The 26436-nt window shown below is 39.6% G+C and overlaps 2 protein-coding genes across 3 annotated transcripts in view; one reads left to right on the plus strand and one right to left on the minus strand.

Annotated features, from left to right (window-relative positions):
* Positions 1-10948: 10948 nt before the first annotated feature.
* Positions 10949-19596, minus strand: cript (cysteine-rich PDZ-binding protein). The gene is made up of 5 exons (XM_039738208.1): positions 19399-19596; positions 17704-17769; positions 14653-14707; positions 14140-14243; positions 10949-11399 (listed from the first exon to the last, which is right to left on the minus strand). Exons 1-5 carry the CDS (start codon positions 19568-19570, stop codon positions 11335-11337), a joined length of 462 nt encoding a protein of 153 aa, XP_039594142.1. The 5' UTR covers positions 19571-19596; the 3' UTR covers positions 10949-11334.
* Positions 19555-26436, plus strand: part of pigf (phosphatidylinositol glycan anchor biosynthesis, class F) — a 62887-nt gene continuing 56005 nt past the window's right edge. Inside the window, exon 1 of one of the 2 annotated variants that reach the window (XM_039738202.1) lies at positions 19555-19606. The gene's annotated coding sequence lies outside the window, so the exon portion shown is untranslated. Of the gene's footprint in view, positions 19607-20830; positions 20852-26436 lie in introns of those variants that run through there. The other variant, XM_039738204.1, reaches the window with a different exon arrangement.

Genomic DNA, 26436 nt, shown 5'->3' on the forward strand with positions numbered 1-26436 from the left:
GGCAGAAGGTTTTTGCAAATGGTTCTGTCGTGTGTATTTCTCAGAGTGAAAAAGAAAGTATTAACAAAACTTAAAACAGATATGCTTTTTATGTTGGATGGAAATTTGCTGTGTGTTGTGGTAGTAACAAATTGTACTAAATAACATTTCTACTCAGTGTTATGGCACCTTGCAGTATCTCTTTATTGTTAGGATTACTTAGGGTGGGCTGTTTTCCTTTATTGCTGCAAGCAATTAGAACATTTAAACCTCTGCATTAATTATTTAGGACACAAAAGAACCCTAAACATTGACAGTGTAATAGAAAGTTGGTCCTACTCTAATAGAAAATAGAAAACCCCTTTGTTTAAATCATATACCTCTCTATGATGCAATATGGATGCAGATGAGCGATTTGAAAAATTTCAAACTGTATATTAATTATCTATGGACAAAACATTCCAAACAATATTGAGAGTGTCACGGAAAGTTGTTCCTAATCTAAAAGAAAGGAGCAAAAAATATCTTTGTTTAAAATGTGTACCCTCTATGATGTAACAGTCAGGCAGATGAGCTACATCTTAAGTAAAACTTAATGAAAAGTTTTTTGTGGTTACATTTTTATTAAAATGATTGAGAACAGATTGCACTTAGCTTATTAAACCTGAGAACTACCAGACTTGATTAGCATTCCCCACCCCATCCCAGGTCTCAAGTACAATGAAGTTCAAACAATGGTACGTACCGTCACCCTACTGTCTTTACCAGCACTAATTTACTCCACTACTGCTGTTATTGGCTCCTTGACTCTGAAACTGAATAAGTTTATTCTTTGAATAGATGGAAGGGAGACAAGAAAATGTGGGTCTAAGCTACTGTACATCAGATTTATAGGTTAAATTAAAAAAATATTTTTCTGTGCATTAACGACTTCTCCAAGTAACATAACAATCTGAAATTAGCATTGTGGAGTCATGGCCTGTCCAGGCACTGGCACATGGCAAGAAACAGCTCTGAATGGAGCACCGGTCCATCATAGGTCCCATTTATGTACACATCGACTCACAGTGGGCCAGTTTAAAGTCATCAATTAACCAAACCCTCGGTGGGATAAAAAACAAACAAAACAAAAAAAAAACTCTACAAAGGCACAGGGAGAACATGCAAACTCCACACCGATGACCAAGTGTTGGATTCAAACCCAGGCTCTCTCATGCAACAGCACTAACCACTTGGCTACTCTGATGCCCATATTTTCATGTTTCTTACAAACAAGGGGCGGCCTTAGGCATGTGAAAACTGTGCACCTGCACAGGGCTGCCACGCCAATATATATTGAATATAAAACAGAAAGAGAAAATAACGACACAGCTAAAAACACAGCGGCAAATTTCGACAAAAGTTAAACGCTTGTGTCATTAGCACGAGGCGGCTATGCAGTGTCCACAACGGACGTGGCCATCCGCCATGCATAAGATACCACGGCGTTTCTCAACCTTTAAGTATTTGCGACCCAAGTTTTCATAACAGTTTTAATCGCGCCCCCCTAACGTTTTTTTGAAAGGAGCCCACTAATACCAATTTGTTTTTTTTTAGTTAATGATATTTCATAGATGCATATTTTATTATACTTACTTAACTTTTATCGACATTTATCTAACACTATATTTTTTTTCTATTATCAGAATGTAGTTTAAGTTAATTTGTTTTGGTTTCAATAGATGTATTTTTCATATTTTTGATTCTTGTTTTCTTTTTTTCACATCTTCGAACCCCTTTTGTTACTTCGCGCCCCCCTAAGGGGGGCCCGCCTCACAGTTTGAGAACCACTGAGATACCATATTGACATTAGCGGGCGAAGGGGCCACCGATTCTTTCTCTGCCCAGGGCCGGCACGAGCCTAGAGCCGCCCATGCTTACAAACATTTCCACATTAGGATTGTGTGTTTCAAACTGGCGTCTGAGGCAAACTCGAGCTCTCTGCCTGATTTAATCCAATACTAAGGTGACAAGTAAGAGTTTTATTGTACTATGTACACATGGCATTACACTTGAACATAAAAAGTACGATTTTTTTTATTGTACTACTAGCTGTCCCCCATGGCTCTGCCCATGTAGTAATGAAACAGGACAAACTTTAAAAATCAATAAACAAATAGGTTTCGCCAGCTATGCGGAAGTAAGGTCCGCTCCAAAAACGTGGTTACAGGTAGAGTCAGATAATATAGATAGACACCGCATTCACTGTGTTGCCCAGTCGACACGATACGTCAGCGTGTCAGCCCTGTTGCGAGTGGAAAAAGTGGTATTTAAACTAATACAGGTAGACGTGGAAACCGGGTTTTCTGATAAAAAACAATAACGTTTTAAACAGTATCGTTTACATACAACAGATTTTGGCGAATCGTTTGCATGCATTTATTTATATCCATTTATACACTAATAATGGCAATTATTAAATAATAATAATTTTTATTATTATTAAATAATTCCACCCATAGAAGTAACATTTCTCGGACTGCGTTCTTCCGTCTCCAAAACATTTCTAGACTTTGTCCTGTTCTTACACAACACAGTACTGAAGTATTTGGTTAATGCCCGAGTCACCTCATGTATAGATTACTGTAATGCTATTCTATCTGGCATCCCACAAAAACGTATCCATTGCTTACAATTTATTCAAAATTCTGCTGCCAGGATAATAACCTGCTGTTCTAAATCCACTGAACATATCACACCGATTCTCTCTCAACTTCACTGGCTCCCTGTTAACTACAGAATACAATACTAAATACCGCTCGTAACATTTAAAGCTCTCCACAACCTCACTGATCTCCTACAGAATGACACTCCTCTCGATCACTCTGATCCTCCTCTGCAGCTCCAGTTTCTGTACCACACGTCAGACTCAGTGCTATTGGAGCTCAAGCGTCTCTCATGGCGCTCCTCAACTTGAGAATTCTCATCCCTCTCATGCAGGTGCCGGTCATAAAATTAGAATATCATGACAAAGTTGATTTATTTCAGTAATTCCATTCAAAAAGTGAAACTTGTCTATTAGATTCATTCATTACACACAGACTGATGTATTTGAAATGTTTATTTCTTTTAATTTTGATGATTATAACTGACAACTAATGAAAGTCCAAAATTCAGTATCTCGGAAAATTAGAATATTGTGAGAAGGTTCAATATTGAAGACACCTGGTGCCACACTCACTCTAATCAGCTAATTAACTCAAAACACCTGCAAAAGCCTTTAAATGGTCTCTCAGTCGAGTTCTGTAGGCTACACAATCATGGGGAAGACTGCTGACTTGACAGTTGTCCAAAAGACAACCATTGACACCTTGCACAAGGAGGGCAAGACACAAAAGGTCATTGCTAAAGAGGCTGGCTGTTCACAGAGCTCTGTGTCCAAGCACATTAATAGAGAGGCGAAGGGAAGGACAAGATGTGGTAGAAAAAGTGTACAAGCAATAGGGATAACCGCTTGTACCCTGGAGAGGATTGTGAAACAAAACTGTGGGGGAGATTCACAAAGAGTGGACTGCAGCTGGAGTCAGTGCTTCAAGAACCACCACACACAGACGTATGCAAGACATGGGGTTCAGCTGTCGCCTTCCTTGTGTCAAGTCACTCTTGAACAAGAGACAGTGTCAGAAGTGTCTCGAAAGGGACTGCTGCTGAATGGTCCAAAGTTGTGTTCTCTGATGAAAGTAAATTTTGCATTTCCTTTGGAAATCAAGGTCCCAGAGTCTGGAGGAAGAGAGGAGAGGCACAGAATCCACGTTGCTTGAGGTCCAGTGTAAAGTTTCCACAGTCAGTGATGGTTTGGGGTGCCATGTCATCTGCTGGTGTTGGTCCATTGTGTTTTCTGAGGTCCAAGGTCAACGCAGCCGTCTACCAGGAAGTTTTAGAGCACTTCATGCTTCCTGCTGCTGACGAACTTTATGGAGATGCAGATTTCATTTTCCAACAGGACCTGTCACCTGCACAAAGTGCCAAAGCTACCAGTAGCTGGTTTAAGGACCATGGTATCCCTGATTGGCCAGCAAACTCGCCTGACCTTAACCTCATAGAAAATCTATGGGATATTGTGAAGAGGAAGATGCGATACGCCAGACTCAACAATTCAGAAGAGCTGAAGGCCACTATCAGAGCAACATGGGCTCTCCTAACACCTGAGCAGTGCCACAGACTGATCGACTCCATGCCACACCGCATTGCTGCAGTAATCCAGGCCAAAGGAGCCCCAACTTAAATATCGAGTGCTGTACATGCTCATACTTTTCATGTTCATACCTTTCAGTTGGCCAACATTTCTAAAAATCATTTTTTTGCGTTGGTCTTAATTGATATTCTAATTTTCCGAGATACTGAATTTGGGACTTTCATTAGTTGTCAGTTATAATCATCAAAATTAAAAGAAATAAACATTTGAAATACATCAGTCTGTGTGTAATGAATGAATCTAATATACAAGTTTCACTTTTTGAATGGAATTGCTGAAATAAATCAACTTTGTCATGATATTCTAATTTTATGACCGGCACCTGTATATGTCAGCTCGATTCAATAACACATTTTAAAACTGCCCTCAAAACTAATCTTTTCAAACTGGCATACCAATTGTGAATTTTGCACTGTTACTTCCAGTTATCTTTTGTTTGTTTGCTAATCATTGCTTTTTGATTTATCACTCTCGCTTTAATTTTGCTAATGTTGTTTCATTTTATTGTAAGGTGACCTTGATTGCTAAGATTATAAAACTGGATTTTCTAAAGGCCAAATATAACCAAAACAATTGTTCAGCCTTACCGATGAAATGTAATTTCCCCGGGATCTGGTTTGGAGCACACTGCGGTTTGTACAATCCCAAGCAGCACATTATCCATTACTTCACTCCACAGCAGTGCCACTCGCAATATGTCGGCGATGTTGACATACAATGCTGCTGTTCATGCGGCGTATAGTAATTCTATGTCTATGGGTTGAGTGACTTGAATGGAGGCTGGCACATGAGTGAGTTGGGCCCAGCTTCTCTCTTCGATTCACGCAAATAAATCGGTACAGTAAGCGAACTATAATACTTAGCGCGAGGAGAGAAGTCGCAAAAATCAACCTGAAAGTTAATGCAAATTATAGAAAGAACCTGATCTAAATCCGTTAATTAGTTCTCTCGTGAAAAGCGGAAAAACATACAGGGGTTAGATTTTTTTATATAGAGGCTAAACGCCCAGCCCCCCGCTGATTCGCCCACGTAGAAATGAAACAGGACAGTAAGTTAGACCCCAAGCGGCTACACCCCAATCGGCCCGCAGCCTCTGTCTCGGATTAGCGCGAATATATCGCTCTGTAAGCGAACTATGATGAGAGAAGTTGCAAAATCAACCGGAGTGTTCTAGCAAATTATAGAAAAAAAAAGATCTACATCTGTTAAGTAGTTCTCTCGTTTGCTAACTAATCGGAGTTAACGCAACGCCCCGAGATATGCGTGTGAGTAAGGACGGCCCCACAGCCCGATGAGTCTCTCTCAGATTCGCGCTAATAAATCGGTACTGTAAGCGAACTATTAAACTTAGCGCAATGAGAGATGCTGCAAAATCAACTGGACTATTCAAGCAAATTATAGAAAAAAACCCAATCTAAATCCGTTAAGTAGTTCTCTCATTCGCTAGCTAAGCAGACAGACAGCCAGATATATGTTGGATTTTTAAATATAGAGATCTTAATGGCGCATCCCTCCCAGTGCAGTTTTTTTCCACATTTGCCAACACACCGTGATGTTATTTATTGTGTGCATTGTGTTCAGACAATAAGCAGTCAGTCAGTTGGCTTTCTGATTTGCTACTGATAAAACATGGCTGACCAACTGACCTCTGAACAACAGATTGCTAAATTCAAGGGGGCTTTCTCACTGTTTGACAAAGATGGTGACGGTACCATTACAATTCAAGAATTGGGCACTGTCATGGAATCCTTAGGACAAGCCCCAACTGACAAAGAGGTACAGGAAATGATCAGCGAAGTGGATTCAGCTGGGAATAGAATAACTGACTTCAAGGAGCTCTTCGTGACCATGATGGCAAAGAAAATGAAGGAAAATACAATTGTTTCATCCACTTCCCTCTTTCTCATTTTACAGTACATACTAAAATTGTTCAATTGGAGCACAACAAAGTTAAATGACCACTTCTGGGTCTGTGAGGTAGGAATTGACCAGCAACCTTGGGGTGTAGAGATCACTGTTTATGGCTACTAGACTTTTACTGTTTACCTAAGAAAACATTAGAAATGCCTCATCAAAGTACTGTGTTTTGTACACACAGATATTTTAGTCTCGTATGTGCTACGTCAGTGATCTTTATAGGGCACAATGCATTACAGATGTCACAGTAGTCTGATGTTGGCACTGATGATGGCAGGAAAACTCTCAGCCAATTTGGTAAAGATTTGTGAAGAATAGTGGAACAACATCATGGGAGAATTTCACTGGGCAACACTAAGTCTACGTTAACACTTTCCCATTTTGGTCGTGCCTCACACATGTCCAAATGTCACTGAAGTTATGCTCCTCTTGAGCATTTGATACTACATGTGCCAGTATTTTGCCCAGTATAAATTCTCAATGTTTGGATAAAATGAATGGTTTCTACTTCTAACGAAACGCCTTGTTAAAGTAGGCCCTTTTTATAATTTCAGACGGTTATTACAAACACAAAGTAGCACGGCATTCTGGTGACAGTGGTTACAAGGATACTTGTGTCCATTAGGAAACAGGAGGACTAGTGTTCAATATAATGGACTGCCCCCCTGTGCCTACTTCATTTCTTTCCACTATACACATATAGAGGGTGTTGAGTTGGGGGGCTGCTCAGCCAAATGACCTACACCTCCATTTTATTTTAAGACCCTTTCTCAACAGCAGTGAGCACAAGGCCAGAACCCACCCTGGACTAGGTGCCAGGTTATTGTACGGCACACACAGTCACAGTATTAGTCTAGATGCCAGGTGTGGTGGACAGCCAAGGCCCTTACCCTGCTGAGATGCCCAGAGTATTAAAGGACTTGGGGAGAGTGCATTTTTAAAACAGTTTCTCCACCGGACTGGCAGAGGGCAGCCCCCTTGGCTTCCAGTGGGGCCACGGGTTATGATTATGGAAGTTCAAACCTGCTAGGGCCCGTAGTCACCACCAAGGGCTGCTGGGACACTTGCAGGACTATTTGTGAGCACTTCTGCCCCACTGGAAGACGCTCGCTGGGTACCTGTGTTAAAGGAGCCAGTCAGCACCCCTCAATGGCCCAAGTCGAGAGGACATGGATGAAGCTGAAGGACTGGCCAAGAGAAAGGACTGTGCTGTATAGGCTGTGTTTTCTGTAAATAAACCGTGTGCTGTGTGGTAATTAGTGTCCTGCCTGGCTGTCTGTCTGTGTCGGGTTTAGGGTGGCCGTATGCACCCGCATTACACAGGTTACCCAACTCTTTTTGTATGGGAGGAGAAGGGAAGCTGTGCAGAAAAAGCTTGGCAGACATAGGGATGTGTATAAGAGGTAAGTAGGCCAGGATTTGTACCCAGGATACTGGAGCTGTGGGGCTGCAGCAGTAATAATCCAGACATGTCAAAAGAAGTAAATAAAAATGATCCAATTCCCACAATTTTTGGATTAACACAGGGTTGTTGATCTAGGAGATCAATTAAATGTGAGAATATGCTATAAGAAAACCTGCAAATATCTAGTGACCAACTAAGCAACTTGGTCTACTTACACGGAGCTCCACATTCAAGGCAGCGCCCTGGACTATGGGCATTTGACCAGCAGTGGCAGGCCTCCATCCACAGTATCCTCTATAACAGATCCTGTTGACTGCTAGCCATTGTTAAGTATATGTGGACTAATGATGGCCTTGTGTTGTGTGGCTTCTCCCTGGGAAGCGACATGGAAACGAGTCAGGCAATGATGCAAATGGGACAAAATTTCAGAAACTCAAAAAAACACTAAGCAGTGGCTTCTGTAATACCACTGCGGTTGGCTGTGTCCTTTGAGTTGTCTCAGAGAGCATGAAAGAGCAGGCAGAAATGTTGATTTCACTTCCTCCTGTCCAAACAGAGACAATTGAGACTTCGAAAAAAAAAAAGAAAAAAAAAAAATCAGGAGTGGTCTCCCGTCGACTTTCTCATATACTCAGATAGAGGGATGGATATTTGAGGAGTAAACTCCTAGACAATGATTATATTTTTATATTATGTTCATTAAAGAACCATCAAAACAAATCAAACTAATAATATATTGAACAATTATTATAAAAGTAAGTCTGAACAAAATTGGCAGCTGCTAGAATAAAGTACCACTTCCAGTTAGCAGAAATAGCCCAAAAAGTTAATAGAAATCTACATTTTGTACATAATACTTGTATGCAAAATTTGGTTGACCTAAGTGAAAGGGTACTCAAGTTATTGTGTTCATACACACACACACACACACTAAGACAGAATTTCAAAAAATGGTATCAGACTCAGGACGGTCTAAAAGCGTTGAGATTCATCAAAACCTCGAAATAGAATTTTTGGATGATTCCAATACTGTCTCTATACTTCATATACGAAAAAGTAAAGAGCAGTAAATCCTTGGCACAAGCCATCACTGAGCACCCGTATAACTTGAAGGAACAGAATGTGGCTGCTTGTTTTACTCAGAATTAATAGACGCCACTAGTAATCTTGTGGGGCGGCACAGTGGCGCAGTGGTAGCGCTGCTGCCTTGCAGTTATGAGACCCGGGTTCGCTTCCCAGGTCCTCCCTGCGTGGAGTTTGCATGTTCTCCCCGTGTCTGCATGGGTTTCCTCCCACAGTCCAAAGACATGCAGGTTAGGTGGATTGGCGATTCTAAATTGGCCCTGGTGTGTTTGTGTGTGTCCTGCGGTGGGTTGGCACCTTGCCCAGGACTGGTTCCTGCCTTGTGCCCTGTGTTGGCTGGGATTGGCTCCAGCAGACCCCCGTGACCCTGTGTTCGGATTCAGCGGGTTGGAAAATGGATGGATAGTAATCTTGTTTTGGACCAGTTGGTCACCTACTCTACATGTCAGTCTTCTGGGTACAACTATTTCTGTTGAAAGGTAATCAGCTGTAAGATGTTGTCCAAAAGCCCTAATTGATTAAAATTTTTCAAGAGGTCAATTTTAAAAAAAAAAAAAACCCAGTACCTATAAAGAAAAGAAAGTTCCACCAGATCCTTCTACATCAAAATGCTTTACAAAAAGAAATTGCAGATTCCAAAAGTATTCCCCCTCTACTCAAGCCTATTTTCATCATTTGGGAGGAATGAGAGCCATAGTGTCCTGGAACACGATATGGGTGGCTGCTTACCTGGCTGCAATGCCTTTATAATGGAAAGTCAGGGATGGATGGGCTGCCTGGTTGGGTTGAAAGGTCAGAAGGGAAGTGTCCTCCATGGATTGATATCTCAACCCCCGATACATGGAATGGCAACATTCCACAGCTGGGGCTGCCACTGGTGGACCTGCAGGGCAGACTGGGAGCTGTAGTACACGTGAGCAGCCTGGCTGGGGAGCAGCAGGTGGAGGTCATCTCCTGTTTAAGGAGATCACACTGGACCTGGAAGTGCTTCCTAGGTGTGATATGCTGCAACTTTGGAAGTACTTCTGGGTCCATCGTAAAAAGGAGCTGCTCCACATCTCCCAGGGAGCGGGAGCCAGAAGGAGGTGGAAAAAGCTTGTTGGGTAGAGTGGAAGGAGGAGGAGGGAAACACACAAGGAAGAGAAACTGGATGTTCTGTTTCATGTTGGGAAGAGAAGCCTGTCAAGGTCTATCATTACTAATAAATGTATTTGCACCTTGGACTTGATGTTGTTCAATTGTGTCTGTGATTTAGGGTACTGCTACACCCTCAGCAGGCCAGAATATGAACCTACCTGATCTGCCTCAGAATAATTTGTAAGCTATTCATGTGTCCCTCTGGCCAGTTAACATGGATGATCACCAAATTGTTGAAAACAGTAATCTCCATTATGATCTCTGAGGGAATCTGTGTGTTGTGGGAAATACTCCAGACACAGACAGACGGACATCAGTTAAAGTCCAACACACGTTTATTTACAAGTCCCAAACAATAAGCACAAACCAGTGCCGTAGCACCAATCACCCCACAAGTTCAGGCCTGCCTTTCCTCTCTTCAGATCACCTCTTTCCTCTCCCAGACCTCGTCCTCTTCCACCCGACTCCAGCCCTGAATGAAGGGAGGCGGCCCCTTTTATTGTCCCCTGGATGTGCTCTGGCAATCTTCCACCGGCACGCTCCAGTGTAGCGGGAGTGCCGGCTGCATCCCTGGAAGCACTCCGCGTGTCCCTGCTCCTCTTCCCCCTAGCACTTCCTGGTATGGCGGAAGTGCTGAGGTCCAGGGCTCTCCAGGCATTGGAGCACCCCCTGGCGGTGACCACGGACCCCTACAGGATTGAGCTTCAAAGCTCTGTGTCCGTGGTCCCCACAGCAATCAGGGTGGTCGCCCCCTCGTTGGTCTGGAGGAGGTGTGAGCCCTCCTCCGCTCCTCTTGGGCATCCCGGCTGGGTACCACCCCCAGCCATGTGCCACAGTGTCAAATACAAAGCTGTCAGAACAAAAATAATGGCACAGCACTTAATAAAATTCCAATCAACTTGTACTGACGTCAAGCAAAATGACACCTTTTATTGGCTAACTAAAAAGATTACAATATGCAAGCTTTTGAGGCAACTCAGGTCCCTTCTTCATGCAAGATGTTGATTACATCTTATTATACAGTGCTAATTAAATATATCTGAGGAAGATGGATGAAGAGTCATGTAACTAAACTAACATATTAGTGAAATCCGACAATCTCAGTATCACTTTGGTGAGCAAATAAATATAATCTACATTCAGATACATCCTAGCTTATTTTTGGCACTGTTAGAAAGAAAAATTTACAAAAGTCCTTTTAGAACATAACCTTTATTGTAATTATATTTGAAGTAAACATATAAAAACAATCTTGCTTAATGTATAACTACTCAAAAATTAAATTGAGTCAGAGCCAAAGCAAATTGCAAGAATGTGGGCCCTTACATTACGCTTCGGATTTAATGATCTGATATCCTCCTGTCCATAGGGCTGTTTTAGGAAAGCAGCAAGCAGCATTTTGTCCTTTGATGTTCAAGAAAAAAAAAAAAAAGAAAAAAAAAAAATACCTATCCCTCCCGAAGTCTGAATTTCCACCTCAAAAATGTTGCTTGATCTATATCCAAATCAATATTACTTGCATTACAAGAAAGAAAGTCTTAATCAGAGGCCATCAGTGACAGAAAGACTGCATTTCTCTTTATACCGAGGTCTGTTTGTAGTTTTTTGTGTCCAAAACCTTCTTGCCACACATTGCACAGATTCCTAGAAAAATCAATAACATCCAAATGTTACATAAAATTTACATTACATATAATTTTACCGCAATCCAATATATTAAACCCACATCAGAAAGAATATGCCACTCTTCAAAAAGCCATTTTGAAGATTTTAATGAGAGAATACGGTTTTCATACTTAATTGCAGTGGTGTCTATAATGCGTAAATAACACTCCACCCAAAAAATTTACATTTTCCTATTGGTTTCCCCATTATGGAGAATGGCGAGAAATTTCTTCTTTTTATAAGATGGTGATAAAGTTAATGATACAATGTGTTTCAACAGGAGCAAATGCCGATCAAACAATATTGAAACACCCATGGAAAAATCAAGTTACTCATCTCGGCCATGTGATATCAAGTCACATTATGACAATGTTGCAAAACACATGTTTGTTTTGCTAAAATATTAAAACCCTTCTGAGAAATTCCTCTTGTGAATGAAAGTGGAGCGAGTTCAAACAAGAATAAGCTGAAGACCCACCTTCTTCTCATTCATTGGTCATGAGTAGCGATGAGCAAACCCTGCTTAATTTGCTTCACCAAGAGTTTGCAAAAATCATAAAAAGGTTCAGGAACTTCAAACTGAATGAAATGTGTGTGTGAAAGAGGAGATAACTGAACTAATTTGGAGTAGATTATAACAGTGCAATGGTCTTTCAAGTCTCCCTTACAGCTAGGAAAGCGTCTGATGACAAAACAACTTCAGCAGTAAGGCAGCAGTGCTAAACACTGCACCACCAGGACTACAATTAATAGACTTCAGTATCAGAACAGTAAAACTACCTGCAGACAGTGGCATACATGAGGTTTGCCCTCCACAAACTCAATAGCAGGCACTCACCTCTTTTGAATTGCAGAGCCATGCAAACCCCAAACCCTGGCACTTTTGCTCATTCAATGCTGCAGCTACCAAATAAGCCCAACACCAAAGCACATGGGTTCTTCACTCCTTCCTGTTTGCATCAACTACACAGCCTTCTGGGTGATACTGTTAAAAGGATAGGCTCACGGGTCATGCACAGGTAACATACAAGTTCATACAAAAAGACATTAACTTTAAAGACAGAACTACATTGGCACATTCCCAGTTTCCTTCTGTGTGTGTTGTGTTTAAATGTATTCAAGTTTTCCTCAAATGTTTTAGCTTACACCATTATACAGGGTGAGGCAGAAAGGACGGACATCTTTGAAATGGCTAGAACTCACCACTAGGTGGAGTGACAGATGTGCAGTAGGTGGCGTTAGGTTCGCAAAGTCTTAGCATTTTTTTATTTTCTTTTTAGTTGAAGCCATGGAACCGTGGACGATAGAACACCGCGTTTTTGCGTATGACTGTTTTGTCAAGAACATCTATTACAATCTATTACCGCAGTTCAGCATCAGTTTCGTTGCCATTTCAATATCCACAGAAATAAAGCTGTTCCCGCTCGTAACACTATCCTACGCTGGGTTAAAGCACTTCGTACAAGAGTCCAATCTGCTTGGAAGCATTCTTCTGAACTTGGCCTCAGTAATCGTTCGGTAAGGCGTTTTTTGCATTTAGACTTGCATTTCCATCCCTACAAATTGTCAAATGCTATTTCAATATGTACTCAAATCCTTCAATAAATTTATTTGAAAGAAAAAATGAACAATTTTATGATTTTGTAAAAAACTTTCGTCCTTTCTGCCTCACCCTGTATACCCAAAGGGGTACTTCCAACATTAATTCTATAATTCTGTGATGTCATGCTGGCCTCACGAAGCACCATGAAGTGCTGAGAATAACCGTTTGAATAACCTGGTCGCATGGAGAATTTCCAGGAAAATACCTGTTGTACAAATTTACTGGCATTTCATTGTGCTTAACGCGATATCAACATTGCTAATGAGAGGCATGTAACTAAAAAGGTATAGAAAAGCGAGTAAAAAATATTACCAGGAAGAGAATAGGCCTCAGACTTTTGCATATCTGAGATGCTTCAACAAGCAGAAGGTCAATTTACTTGTGCTTTTACAGCCTGGTGGTTAATAATCAAGACGTACTACAGTTGGGGTTATGAATATAAATATAACAGCAACAGGTGGGTCTACAAATCAAATGCTTGTTCGCAATTATGTGCATTGTTTTAGTTAGTGTTTTCTGGAAGCAACTTATTTAACAATATTTAGTAAAAATACATGTGTTTGTGATGCTGTGAGCATATGATTGATTGATAACTTCACATTTGGATCATGAGACACAAGTAATGCGATATTTTCATATTGTCCAAACGTTGGGTCACAAGAGATTTCTATTTTTGGATTAAGTATTCCTTTAATGAAGTACTTGACATTGGCATTAGCTACTTCCAGTTTAGCAATACACATTCCCTACCCCCTTCCCTGAACTGAACTGCTAAGGCAATGAGAACATGGAAATCTACGAAATAAAAAAAAAAAAAATGAAACCTGTAAAACAAGTGTTAACAATTTATAGATCATGTGCTTTACATTGGCAGGGCTTTAAAAGTGAAAACAGACTTTCACCTCCTTGAAGAAATAATTTTCAAGTTTTAAAAAAAAAAACAAAAAAACCAACAAACAAATCTCCCCCCCCCACCCCCCAGAACTAGGACCAAATACTTCCAAAATATGTTACATATCAAAATTTGGTCCTTAAACTGTAAAAGAGAAATTTGCTGTCACTACAGAAGACAAAACCACAACATCAATTATTCTAATGTATTGTATATGTGTTTACCTTTCTTATAAGCACATCCCTGACAGTAATTAGACCCAGGTTGATGTACAGAGCTTTTGCAGATTCTGCAAATGGCAAATTTGTTCTTTCCATATGGATCAAACCTAGGATTGAAACAGAAATTACAAGTAACACTTGAGATCTGAAATAGTCACTGAATGTTTAAAGAGGCATAATTTAGGGAAATTGGTGAAGTTCAATCTTTGGGGGCCTCTGTTGCTGCTAAACGCACCCTATCTTATGCAGTTTGTGCAAAATGATTTAAGGTTATACACAAGGGACTTTGTTGCATCTTGCTGTGACCATTAACTCTCCCTCCAAGGCTGATTTCCCATCTTGCACCTTTTGCTGTTAAAGCTTTCCAACACCAAAATGGATTAGATTCCGAGAATAACTTAATTATTATAATTGTGAATATGCTACTATTGGAACTGAAAAAAAAAATACAAGGCTTTAATGTACTGCCAAAATTCATAGACCACATCCTCTTGTTGAAACAATACACACACTAACCTGGCCTTCTTAGATGTCAGTGCTTTGTTTTCATTCAGCCTTCGTCCACCACTCTCTGGGAATATGGAGAGAAAAAAGAGAGTTGCTCTCAAAATGTGTCAAATCGGGTAAAAATTCACAGCATAAACTAAGAAAAAAGAAAACACCTTTCTATGGTTAACCATTTCTCAATCCATGTCTATAATCAAAGTTTTCTACATTTAAATCAGTAAAATTGTACAACATACATACTAATATTCTTGAAAATGTTTAAGTTGTCTCTTTTTTCCAGATTTCACCTGAAAATGTAGATAATTCACACTATGTCAAAAATTACTCTGGATCATGTGGGTCTTCATTTATCTGCCCCACTAGCTCTAAAACAAATTTAAGTTACCAAGCAGTTAATTATGGAGCATTTAATCAATTCATGATGCAGATAGTTCTCCAATGGCTGCTAAACCACATTAAATTCTTGGGTAACCCTATGCAAGTCTGTATGACCAAACTCCAGAGAAGCTGCATGCAAACATTTTAAGCACTTTCACAGAATTGCAGACAATGTCTAGTCAATGCTCTTTTGCCCCAGTTTCCTATCCTTTTTAGATCTTGGATTAAGCAGGTTTGACAACTGTATGTTGGATTGATCTGGCAGTCTAATTCATAATCGTGGGGAGCTGGACCCTATCCAGCAGCACTAGACACAAAACAGACAAGAGCCCTGGATTGGGCAACAATCCATCAAAGTCCACTCATGCCCACATTCACACTGATCAATTTGGAATTGACAATTGGCCTAACCAACACACCTTTGTGAGCAATGAGTAGGCTCTGGATTTAAATCTAGGACACAGGTCCCATGCCCAATACTGGAATATTATGTAATAATTCACAAACATTTATGAGAATCCAGATTAAAAATTTACTGTATAAAACAAAAAAAAGTTTTATTCTATGATTAGTACAGTGGCCAAGTTCACTAGCCAAGAACAGTATCCTTTAGAGCATCTTGGACAGTAATGGGACTAACTTGAAAACATGAAAGCACTTTAAATGGCATAGACACACAACTGCTCTGTAAATATGTTTCTTTGTGGCACATTTTCATATTAGCATGATTTGTCCTGCCACACGAATAAAATAATTCCCAGTGTAAAAATGTTAACCTCATATAATACTCTGAAAAATAATTCATAAAAAGGAAGCATGGTGGCATAACAGTTTGCACTGCTCATCAAAACTCCAGCTGGGTTAGAATCCTGGACATTTTCTATTAAATATGTACTTTCCTCCCACACCAGGGAAATTTCTCCCGAGTAATATGCTTTTCTCCCATAATGCCTAAGTGTTTGTGGTAGGCTAACTGGCGACTTTAAAATATCTATCTCTGAACGACTGAGTGGAATTGTGTGTCAGAGAGTAAAAGGCTATTGTCTTCTGTCCCATCCCATCCATGGTGCCAGGATGAAAAATTATACAGGAATTTGGTCTTTCAAATTAGCCAAAAAGAAAAACAACCCACACAACACCTAACACCATATTACTCAAATACACACAAAATTAGATGAAACATTCTGGGTGCTACCAAATGTACATTTTTATATTTTATCATCATTTCTAGTACTCTAATCTTTTTTGCAAGTGCTGCAAAATATGAAAGAATCAGAATCAGCTTTACTGGCCAAGTATATGTACACATACAAAGAATTGGACTCCGGTTTTACCTTGCTCTCTGTGCATGTGTATGTGTGTATACAACTGTCACAAAGTAACATTTCTACATATACAAGAAAGAAATATATATTTGTATATACATATCTACATGTAGGAAATGTGCAAAAGACTATAGTGCAATTGCGCAAAGTGCAAAATTGGAATAAATACAAACTATGGAATATAGAATAATGAAATAAGCAGTTACATTATATACACAAGGGGACCAGTTCAGTACAATGGATGATTGTTATTGACTGGTTTATTGCACAAGTATTATCTCTGATGCTGTGAGATTAACTTAAGGATTCATGAAAGTGATAGCCTGTGGGAAAAAAAAGCTGTTCATGTGTCTGGTAGTTTTGGCGTACAGTGCTCTGTAGCGCCTACCAGAGGGAAGTAGTTGAAAAAGATTATGACCAGGGTGTGATGGATCTGTGTTTTCTGATAGTTTCCGGACTCAAGGTCTGTATAGGTCCTGAATGGAGGGCAGATGAGCACCAATGATTTTTTCTGCAGTCCCGACCGTCCATTGTAGTCTGTTTCTGTCCTGTTTTGTGGCTGACCCAAACCAGACTATAATGGACAAGCAGAGAACAGACTGGATTACTGTAGAGTAAAATTGGATGAGAAGAGCCTGAAGCAGCTTGAATTTCCTGAGCTGACGCAGGAAGTACAACCTCTGCTGGCCTTTTTGATAATTGTGTCTATATTTGGTGCCCACTTCAGGTCCTGGGAGATTGTGGATCCCAGAAACCTAAAGTTTTCCACGACAGACACAGTACTGTTGAGAAGTATGAGAGGGAGCAACACTGGGGGGCTCCTCCTGAAGTCCACTATCATCTCCACAGTTTTAAACTTGACTTGTGCAAAGTTCCAGAAAAGAAACAGGACAAAACGGCACCCTTCAAACAAATGTGACACTTGAAAAACAGCATTTTTTGCAAAAAAAATTCCCTGTACATTCCAAGTGACATAAACAGAAAGCAGATGGGGGAAGAACATACATGCAGAGGATTTGGACCCTTATTTGCAGCTGTGCTACTAAGTTTTAAATACATCTGAGTTATATTAGCATATCCCCTAACAGGAACTGAATCTGAAATCCACCATTTAACACTAGCTAATGATAACACTCATAGGATCTTTCAAGCGTAAAAATATGACCAAATGTTTAAAAAAAAACTATTAATTGTTGGAGTATGAAATTTTAATATTCACCACCTTTATCCAAATTAGCCCATTTTACTGTATTCGTGAGACAGCACTAGTAAATCCTTTCAGTACCTTGCCATTGATATATAACTGTCATACTAAATTTTCAAGGTTTTAACTTGTGATGCATTATTCAATTCACACCTGTTGTATTCCTGGCACCATCTTTCCATGTATCTGGAGTGATGATTCTTCCAAGTTTCTTCTCACCTGAGAAGATTCAAACACACTGGATTACCTTTAACTCATTCTTTGATTTAAACAAAAAAAAAAACAAAACTAATCTTCTAAAGTTTTTAAACAGTAAATAAGGCAGACAGTATCAGCTAATTTAATGGGGAAAAGTACAAACTCTAACTGACAATGAATTATGTTTTTGGTGCTGTTACATTTGTAAAAGACATACAGTACTCTATAAATCTGCAACAAGAATTGTTAAAAATGCCACAGAAACAGCATGAGAAGCATGGAGTTTACATATTTTTCATGTTCATTTTTCTTTCCAAACCTGTTCAATTGTAACCCTCTAATTCACCTCTTTCTTAAAGCTAAAGCAGATTATCTAGATCTGGGTTGTCGAACTGCAGTCCTAGAGGGTTTTAGTTTTCATTCTACCCATCTTCTTAATTAGTGACCTTTATTCTGCTAATTAACTTTTTGCCTTAGTTTTAATTAACTTGACTCAAGCCCCTTAGTTTTTTTTTTTCCTTAATTAGCAGCCAAACAATAATGAGATTCGAAACAAGCCATCACACAATATCTGAAAATTAACCTTTCTTTAAATCTCAGTAAGGTTGATCATTCAGCTCACCAAAAACACTGACGATGCTCGCGGGGAGGGCGGGGTACTGGGGGTCGGAAAAAACACACAGAAAATCAACCATCTTGGATATATTTGCTGTGGCAGAATGAGAGAGCAGCAACCTGCTGTGGAATTAAATAACGGGTTTAATTACCAGCAAGAACTGGCTTCTCATTAAGAAACTGGTTGAAGTTTGAAGCCCCAGCTAGTCAAAGATCGGCGCGTTTCACATCTCATTTCTGTTTGGCTGTCAATTCATGGAGAAAAGAAATCTAGTGGACTGAATCCTTAAAAAGAAGGGAAGTTAATTGGCATTGAAACCTGGTCACCGATAGGATAAGGGTTAGAAAAAATGACCTGCAGCCACTGCGGTCCTCCAGGCCTTGAGTTCGACACCCGTGATCTAAATTAAAGAACTGGAGCCTAGCTCATAAACGCACCAATAAGACAGACACGCCCCCTTTATATTTTTAAATACATTAAGAGAATTGATCTCGAGCCTGTTTTAGCACTTCTGTTTTGGAACATACCTACTTCTGCCAAGCGACAACCATAAACTCCCGTCTGTGTCTTCCTTCCTTGTTTTTCTGAGAGGACCGGGCAACTCTGCAGCTAAGAGGGAAGCGTCCCTTATGCGAGGCCCAAGAAGAACCCCTGACGAGGAGAACACAGTACTACACGCTGGGAAAGGGAGAGCCGACAGAGACGTCGTTAACTGCGATATTTTGTCCTGCTTTCTGTGTTTTTGCAAAGGCGGCTGTGCTTTTTACCTTACATTTATACTTTACTAGTACTGAATAAACGGCTGTTTTCCTTGTTTAAGTTTCCCCTTGCTTCTCTGTCGCTTCTACAGAAAACTACGATTTAGATATTCCGTACTCACGAGATAGACTTTAACAACTCAAACTCGAAACAAATTCCCGAAATGTCTAATACTAAATATGCAGTCCCCTTGATCAAAAGTCTCAATATTCACACAAACTATTCAAACTCCCGTACCACAAAAACCAAAAATAAATGAGGAATATCAAACATACACTTATCGCAAACCATGTTGTCGTCCTGAAAAAGTGTCACGTTTAGGTGAAATTTCGAAAACGCCTTTTCCCGACACAACTTCCTCACTGCAGTTCTTCCTCCCGTCAGTGAAATACAATAAAAACATACACTGCCGCTACTTCCTGTCGACCAAGGGAGAAGGAAGTGCATCACATGAAAGGGTCCGGGAACAGCAAGATCAGAAGGGTTGGTAATTCGTTCTCGTTGTCACAATTTACTTTCATTTGTTTACTATTGTAACTAGATTAAATAATCTGCGAACAACCCGGGCGCTGTTTTAATTGTTAGATTAGAATTGTTAGATAGATTAGGGTATCTGTGCACAATCCCGGCATTTATTTGATTTTTTACAGTATGAAGTCTTTAACGATTTTTATGGACAAAAGACAGAATTGATATTATTAGGGTTGGCACCCGTAGGGAAATTTAAGGCAGTGACTCACATACGATGGGTACACCAGTACGCTGGCTTTTTGTATTGCGTGCATAAATGTATTTGTTTAGGATTTTGTCATTTTAATACTGTATGTTTTTCGAAAATAAACTTCAAAATGTGCTTTTCCAGCTAGCGTTGATATACAGCGGGGAAAAATAAGTATTGAACATGTCAACGTTTTTCTCAGTAGGCTAAGTGTATTTTTAATGGGGCTATTGACACGAAATCTTCACCAGATGTCGGTAGCAACCCAAGTAATCCACACATACAAAGAAATCAAAACAAATAAGTCCATAAATTGTGTAATAAGTTGGAATGGCACAGGGAAAAAGTGTTGGAACACATGAAGTAAATGAAGTGAGCCTGCATAGAGGCCATGGCGGTTGAGTGCATTGTTTTCTTTGAAACAACTGTACCTGCGAATTCCAGGTCTTTCTGAAGCTCTCCGCGAGTGGTCCTTGGCTCTTGGGCAACTCTTATGAAAATTCTTTTGACTCCTCTGTCAGAAATTTTGCGAGGAGCACCTGATCGTGGCCGGTTTATGGTAAAATGATGTTCTTTCCACTTCCGGATTATGGCCCCAATTGTGCTCACGGGAACATTCAGAAGTTTAGAAATACGTCTGTAACCAATGCCATCAGTATTTTTTTTTTTTTTGCAACAATAAGGTTACGCAGGTCTTGAGAAAGCTCTTTGCTTTTACCCATCATGAGATGCTTCTTGTGTGACACCTTAGTAATGAGAAACCTTTTTAGGCCATATATTAAGAATAAACCAGCTGATATTAATTTGCACTGATTGGGGACAGGATTGCTTTCTAAATACTGCCAAATTTCAACTGGTTTCTTCAAAAAAAAAAAATTCACTTGCAGAGCCACAGCATCATACGTCACCGCAGAGCTTGGCCCGTCCTTGGAGGACGGACGTGACGTCACCGCAGTTAACGGACTGATTTCGGAAAATTACTTTCGGAAGGCTTCGACCGGTCTCGGCAAGTAAGTCGTCGGAACTGGCGTCACCTATGTTTTAGGACGGAGGTTCATAATACAGTATATGTGTCTATAGTTCAGAAGATGACTTTTGAAAGGTTTCGGCGGGTTTTGGCAAAACTCGGAAAGTAACGTCGTTCAAAAATTAAGCGATGAAAATTAGAAGAAAAAAACTACATCAGACCAAACAATACGCATTTATGAAGTTCGGAGGGTTTCTGCTATCACGTCGTGTCATGGATCAAACTAAACAATGCGGATCATTTCTGTGAAATACACTATTAACATTTACATTGCGTTCGGGTCTGTGGAGTTTTTCGTTTACAATCATGAACACAATAAACAATATAATTACAATGTTTACACCACGTTAGAGAATAAGAAATGTGATTAAACGTTTTTTTAAATGTACGATTCATGTGTGCAATATTGTTTTAAATCAATTTAAAATGAAAATGTTAGCCAATCTAATATTTTTAAGCATATGTGTAAAGAAAACGGCAATACAGATTCTACACTGCAGTATGCTATGTATTAGTTGCCTTATATAGAACTTCTCTAGTTTTTGTAACTAATTATTATAAACGACGGGCCACCAAAAGAAAAAAATAAAAATACGAATAATTACACGATTTATTTATATATAGCACCTTTCCTATGCTCACAAAGCACTTCACAAAATTCAGAAAGAACAACAGGACCTTTATAACATTGGCTGCAAATAATATCCCCATTATCCATCCATCCATCCATTATCCAACCTGCTATATCCTAACTACAGGGTCACGGGGGTCTGCTGGAGCCAACCCAGGGCACAAGGCAGGAAACAAACCCCAGGCAGGCGCCAGCCCACCGCAGAATATCCCCACTAAATAAAGATAAATACAGGATATACAAATCATTCAAACAGAATAAAAGACAGTAATTCAGACTAAAATGCAACATATAATACTGCCAAAAACATCTTGAACGAATAGCATAATTTGTGATTTAAACATAAACCTTGAGCACCTGGACAGACAGAGAGGTAAACTGAAAGAAGGGGCAGAATGTCAGGTCTGTTTAATGTCTTCCTAAACAAATGAGTTAAAAAAAATGGAGTCAACTGATCTCATTAATTTGGGAGGTCATTCCAAAGTCTGGGTGCTATACAGCTGAATTCCCTACTGTCACCCATAGAGTGCAGTTAGTATGGGGCACAACAAGATGGCCAGAATCAGAGGAACTTAGTGGGCAAACAGGAACGGAGTGATAGAGAAAGTCACTGACGTCGTCTGGTGTGAGGCCATTTAAAGCTTTGCAGGTTAAAAATAGAATTTTATATTCAATCCTGTAAGACACCTGGACCAGTGAAGTTGCAGCAGGATGGCTGTGATGTGTTTGCTGTTGTCAGTCTGTGTCAGGACTCTTGCAGTAGAGTTTTGAATCAGCTGGAGCTGTGATGTAAGATTAGAATGGGCATCTGCCAGTAGTGAGTTACAGTAATCAATGCAGGATGTGATAGAAGCAGGGACAAGATTCTGTGCAGTAGAAAAGGAGAGGATTGAGCAAACATAAGAAATGTTACACAGGTAGAAGCAAGAAAGTTTCTTAATATGCTTTACATGGGTGAAATAAGAAAAGGAGGAATCAAAGTGACACCAAGATTCTTTGCAGTAAAAGAGATCATCATCACCAAGGATGATTGGAGAGGAACTCATTTTCTTAAGTTGCACTTTAGTGCCACTTTGCAGGAGTTCAACTTTGTTGCAATTTAATTTTAAAGAGTTTTGCTCGATTCAGGTTTTAATTTCACTACGGCAAGCTGTGAGCTGAGAAAGCTGTGATGAAGTGTCACTTTTAACACTGAAATAGATCTGAGTATTATCTGCATAAAAATGATAACCCAGACCAAAGCTATGAATAACATGCTCAAGGGGAAGCATATACTGTAGCTACAGAAGAGCAGAGTATGCCATTAACAAGGAGAAGTCAGATGGGGGAACTCTTGCGAGAAATTAAGGCATGAGGGTTACCTTGGACATGACACATAAGCTGAATGGCCACAACACAATGTGCGATAAGTTTTACTTTTACACAGACTAGGACAGAAGCTTCTCAAGAGGAAGGTAACAATGCTCAAAACTATAAGCAGAAATAAGACAGAGCCCCCATCTCAACTGCTAGCCACACAGAATAGGCCAATGAAGACATTATAAAGTTTGTCTAAACAAATGACACATCATTGGTGCATAATGTGATCTTGAGGAGTACTCTGCACAGGGACAGGAGATTCCTTGGCCAGAAATGACGATGGACTACAATCCTAAAAAAGGAGGAGTGGAGAATTTAGACAAGCTGATGACTTGCTATACAGCTACAGCTGCAAAAGAAAAACATTATGCCAGATGCTAGCCACAGGCAATTTTTTTTCAACATATTGAACATCTAAGAAAAAAATACTTTTGTCATCTGGACAGCCTTGAACCGAGACTGGAACAAGGAGAAGTGTCATAGGAGATAGATCCTTCTTGAGGAGCAAGGTAAACCATTGGCAATACCTTGCATGCTAATGGGACAACATGTGCCAAAGACCCCAGCATTTACAGCCATTGTGTAGATTCAGCAGGAAGATGCTAGCGTCCCATCAGTCCAGTCCACAGGAGAACCAATGCGTGATGTATGCATGATGAATGTGCTAGTTTGTGTCTCACTGTCTTATTTTAGCCTGCTGAACTGTACAGTTATTACAGTGATGTGTAGAAAATGAAAATATTCAGTTCTGCTTGATAAACAAATAGAATGTGATATGAGGGTAAAGAGCGAACAGGTTATTTACATTGCCTGTTGTTAAAATAAAGTGACCATCCGATTTAAATAAAATAAAAACTAAGTCCCTCAATTGTACATATGTAGCAATAATGTAATCATAAGTTGAGGTTCAACACAATTATCTTCATTCTTCTCAAGAGAAATTAAACTACGATGTTTGTACACTACATGGTGGCGCAGTGGTATAGTGCTGCTGCCTCGCAGTAAGGAGACTCCCTGCGTGGAGTTTGCACGTTCTCCCCGTGTCTGCATAGGTTTCCTCCCACAGTCCAAAGACATGCAGGTTAGGTGCATTGGCGAACCTAAATTGTCCCTGGTGTGTGCTTGGTGTGTGTACCCTGCAGTGGGCTGGCATCCTGCCCTGGGTTTGTTCCTGCCTTGCGCCCTGTGCTGGCTGGGATTGGCTCCAGCAAACTCCTGTGACCCTGTGTTAGGATATAGCGGGTTGGTAAATGACTGTTTGTACACTACTGCATTACAGTGGGGCTATCCAAAACTATCTTTGAGTGTATTTTAGTAATGTGTATGACTTATAAAACCACAATATTACATTAAAATATATGGCACCAGCAGCATCTTCGTAATGTCCAAGACCTCAAATCTTTCACTACTGTACCAAAATAATGTTCTGTCCTCCAAGAAAACCCTCAAAAAACACTACATTGTTTCCAAAAGGAGCCAATTCTACTAATTTACTTATGTTTGTTCTTTTATGAACCTTTAGAAAGCACTTAAAAATACTAACATAAGTAAGAAGAACTAATATCAATATTGCAAAATGAGCAGCAGTCACAAAAAAGAGGCTACGGTTAATTTTTTTATTTTTATACCCACCATCAAAAGAAAGCAGAAAAGTATTCTAAACTGAAATCAACAGAACATTAATGCACGATAAAATGCAACTTGTATAATTAATGTAGCAACAGACAACAGCAAATATACTGGTTCATTAAATATAGGCCTACAGTTTACTGTAAGATTAATCTTATCCCGGCATTCCTGAGTGAAAAGTTTCATATCATCCCTAAACTGAGAAATAAATATAAATGGTTCTTTTGCCAAAACTACGAGGGACGTTCAAAAAGTTTCCGCACTTTTTAAAAATCTATTAAGGATTTCAAAAACATATTGCATCACTTTTCTACATAGTCAACTTCGTTTGCGATGCAATTTTCCCTGCGTCATACCAACTTTTTAATGACAGTTTACTGTTTTATGCTGCTTAATTCTCCTCCCGCCTTCACCGTTTCCAACGAAAATATACAAGTGCGGAAACTTTTTGAACGACCCTCGTACCATCGTCAGTATCGACTGCATCGATGATGTCCTGGGGAGCTCGGCTTCGGTCCTGCTTCTCCTCCTCCAGCTCCAGAAAATGTAGCTCAAACACGGCACCTCTGAAGAAAATGCAGGAAGATCAAGACTTGTTAACTAATGCAACACATTCTAAATATTCATTTTGGGCAAAGGATTTTAACTGTTCGGTTTTCTTAAAAGCCACATCATTTGACACTACTTCACTGACTGAAAAAGAAGACAATTTATTGCAAAGTGGCGTAGAAATTACAACCTTATCCCTAGATTACCTTCTCATTAACGAATTTAACCTTCACTTCTTAACCGAACACGAATATGTGTATTGATTTAAAAGTTAAATAAGAACTATGTTAACATTTGTTAGGAAATTAATAGGTGGGTAAATTAAATTTCTAGAATAACATATACAACAAACATTAAAACGAAACTTAAAAGATCTTAATTTATGTTAAAATATCGTCTTAAAGTACTGGGATTTTTCCAATCATCCGGAAAACAGAATGAACTTTGGGCAAAAATTATTTTTATCATAATTTGTGGACAATACAACATTAAGTGTCGATCCCCCAGTTTTTACGAGGCAAACTAAACAGCATCGTAAGCAGGGCTGCAATCATTAACAATTAGCTCACCAGCCAAAGAATAGCGATCAAATAACGTTACGTTAAGTAACGTTACGTTAACTTTTCAACCTGTTTAGAGAAACGTTTTACAAAATGTACATCTTTTATAATTGAAATTAAAAACAACAGTAATAATAATAACAACACTACCGTGCTGCTTCCTGCCATCTTTTGTTTATGCTCGGGAATGTTGTGATTGTGCCTAGAAACGGAGACTTGTGTTCGCCTCGCCAAGCAGTGGTGACGTCACAATATCTACTTGTGAAACTGCGAGTCTAGCCCAGCGGTGACGTATGGTGCTGTGACTATGCAAGTGGATGCTATTCTTGGCTTTCCATGCCATTTTGCACCTCGTTTTCTTCATGTGTTCAATACTTTTTCCCACTGTCATTCCACTTTATTACACAAAACTTAATTTGTGGACTTGTTTGTTTTGATTATTTTGTATGTGTGGATTACTATTACTATTGTTACCGACATCTAGTGAAAATGTCATGTCAATAGCCCCAATAGAAATATATTTACTGAGGAAAAACGTTGTTGCGTTCAATACTTACTTTACCCGATGCACAGTCAAGTCACTTTTTTGACGATGGACCTCTCGTTTCGAGAAATGACTGCAAGATTGCGCTCCTGCGGTGTATTACTGTCACGTTCTGTTCAGGAGGAGTTACTGTATATAACGTAAATACTTTCAAATTTAGATATATGATGTAACAAGAATAGTTTGAATTGCCATTGTTCTAGTATAAAATGCTTTTAAAAATCAATTATTTTCACTCTAATTCTCTGTGAGAACGAAACCTTTAACATTTCAAAATACATTTTTTATAAAGGAAT

Source organism: Polypterus senegalus, chromosome 16, assembly GCF_016835505.1.
Source record: "Polypterus senegalus isolate Bchr_013 chromosome 16, ASM1683550v1, whole genome shotgun sequence".
Lineage (NCBI taxonomy): Eukaryota > Metazoa > Chordata > Cladistia > Polypteriformes > Polypteridae > Polypterus > Polypterus senegalus.

What these genes read in the sequence shown, in the direction of transcription:
- cript (XM_039738208.1), bottom strand. Translation starts at nt 19,570, where the DNA reads ATGCACTTCCTTCTCCCTTGGTCGACAGGAAGTAGCGGCAGTGTATGT. An exon ending in TGGTGCCAGGAATACAACAG is followed by an intron (nt 14,708 to 17,703) that starts GTGTGAATTGAA and finishes CCATATTCCCAG; the next exon opens with AGAGTGGTGGACGAAGGCTG. An exon ending in GGGATGTGCTTATAAGAAAG is followed by an intron (nt 11,400 to 14,139) that starts GTAAACACATAT and finishes TGATTTTTCTAG; the next exon opens with GAATCTGTGCAATGTGTGGC.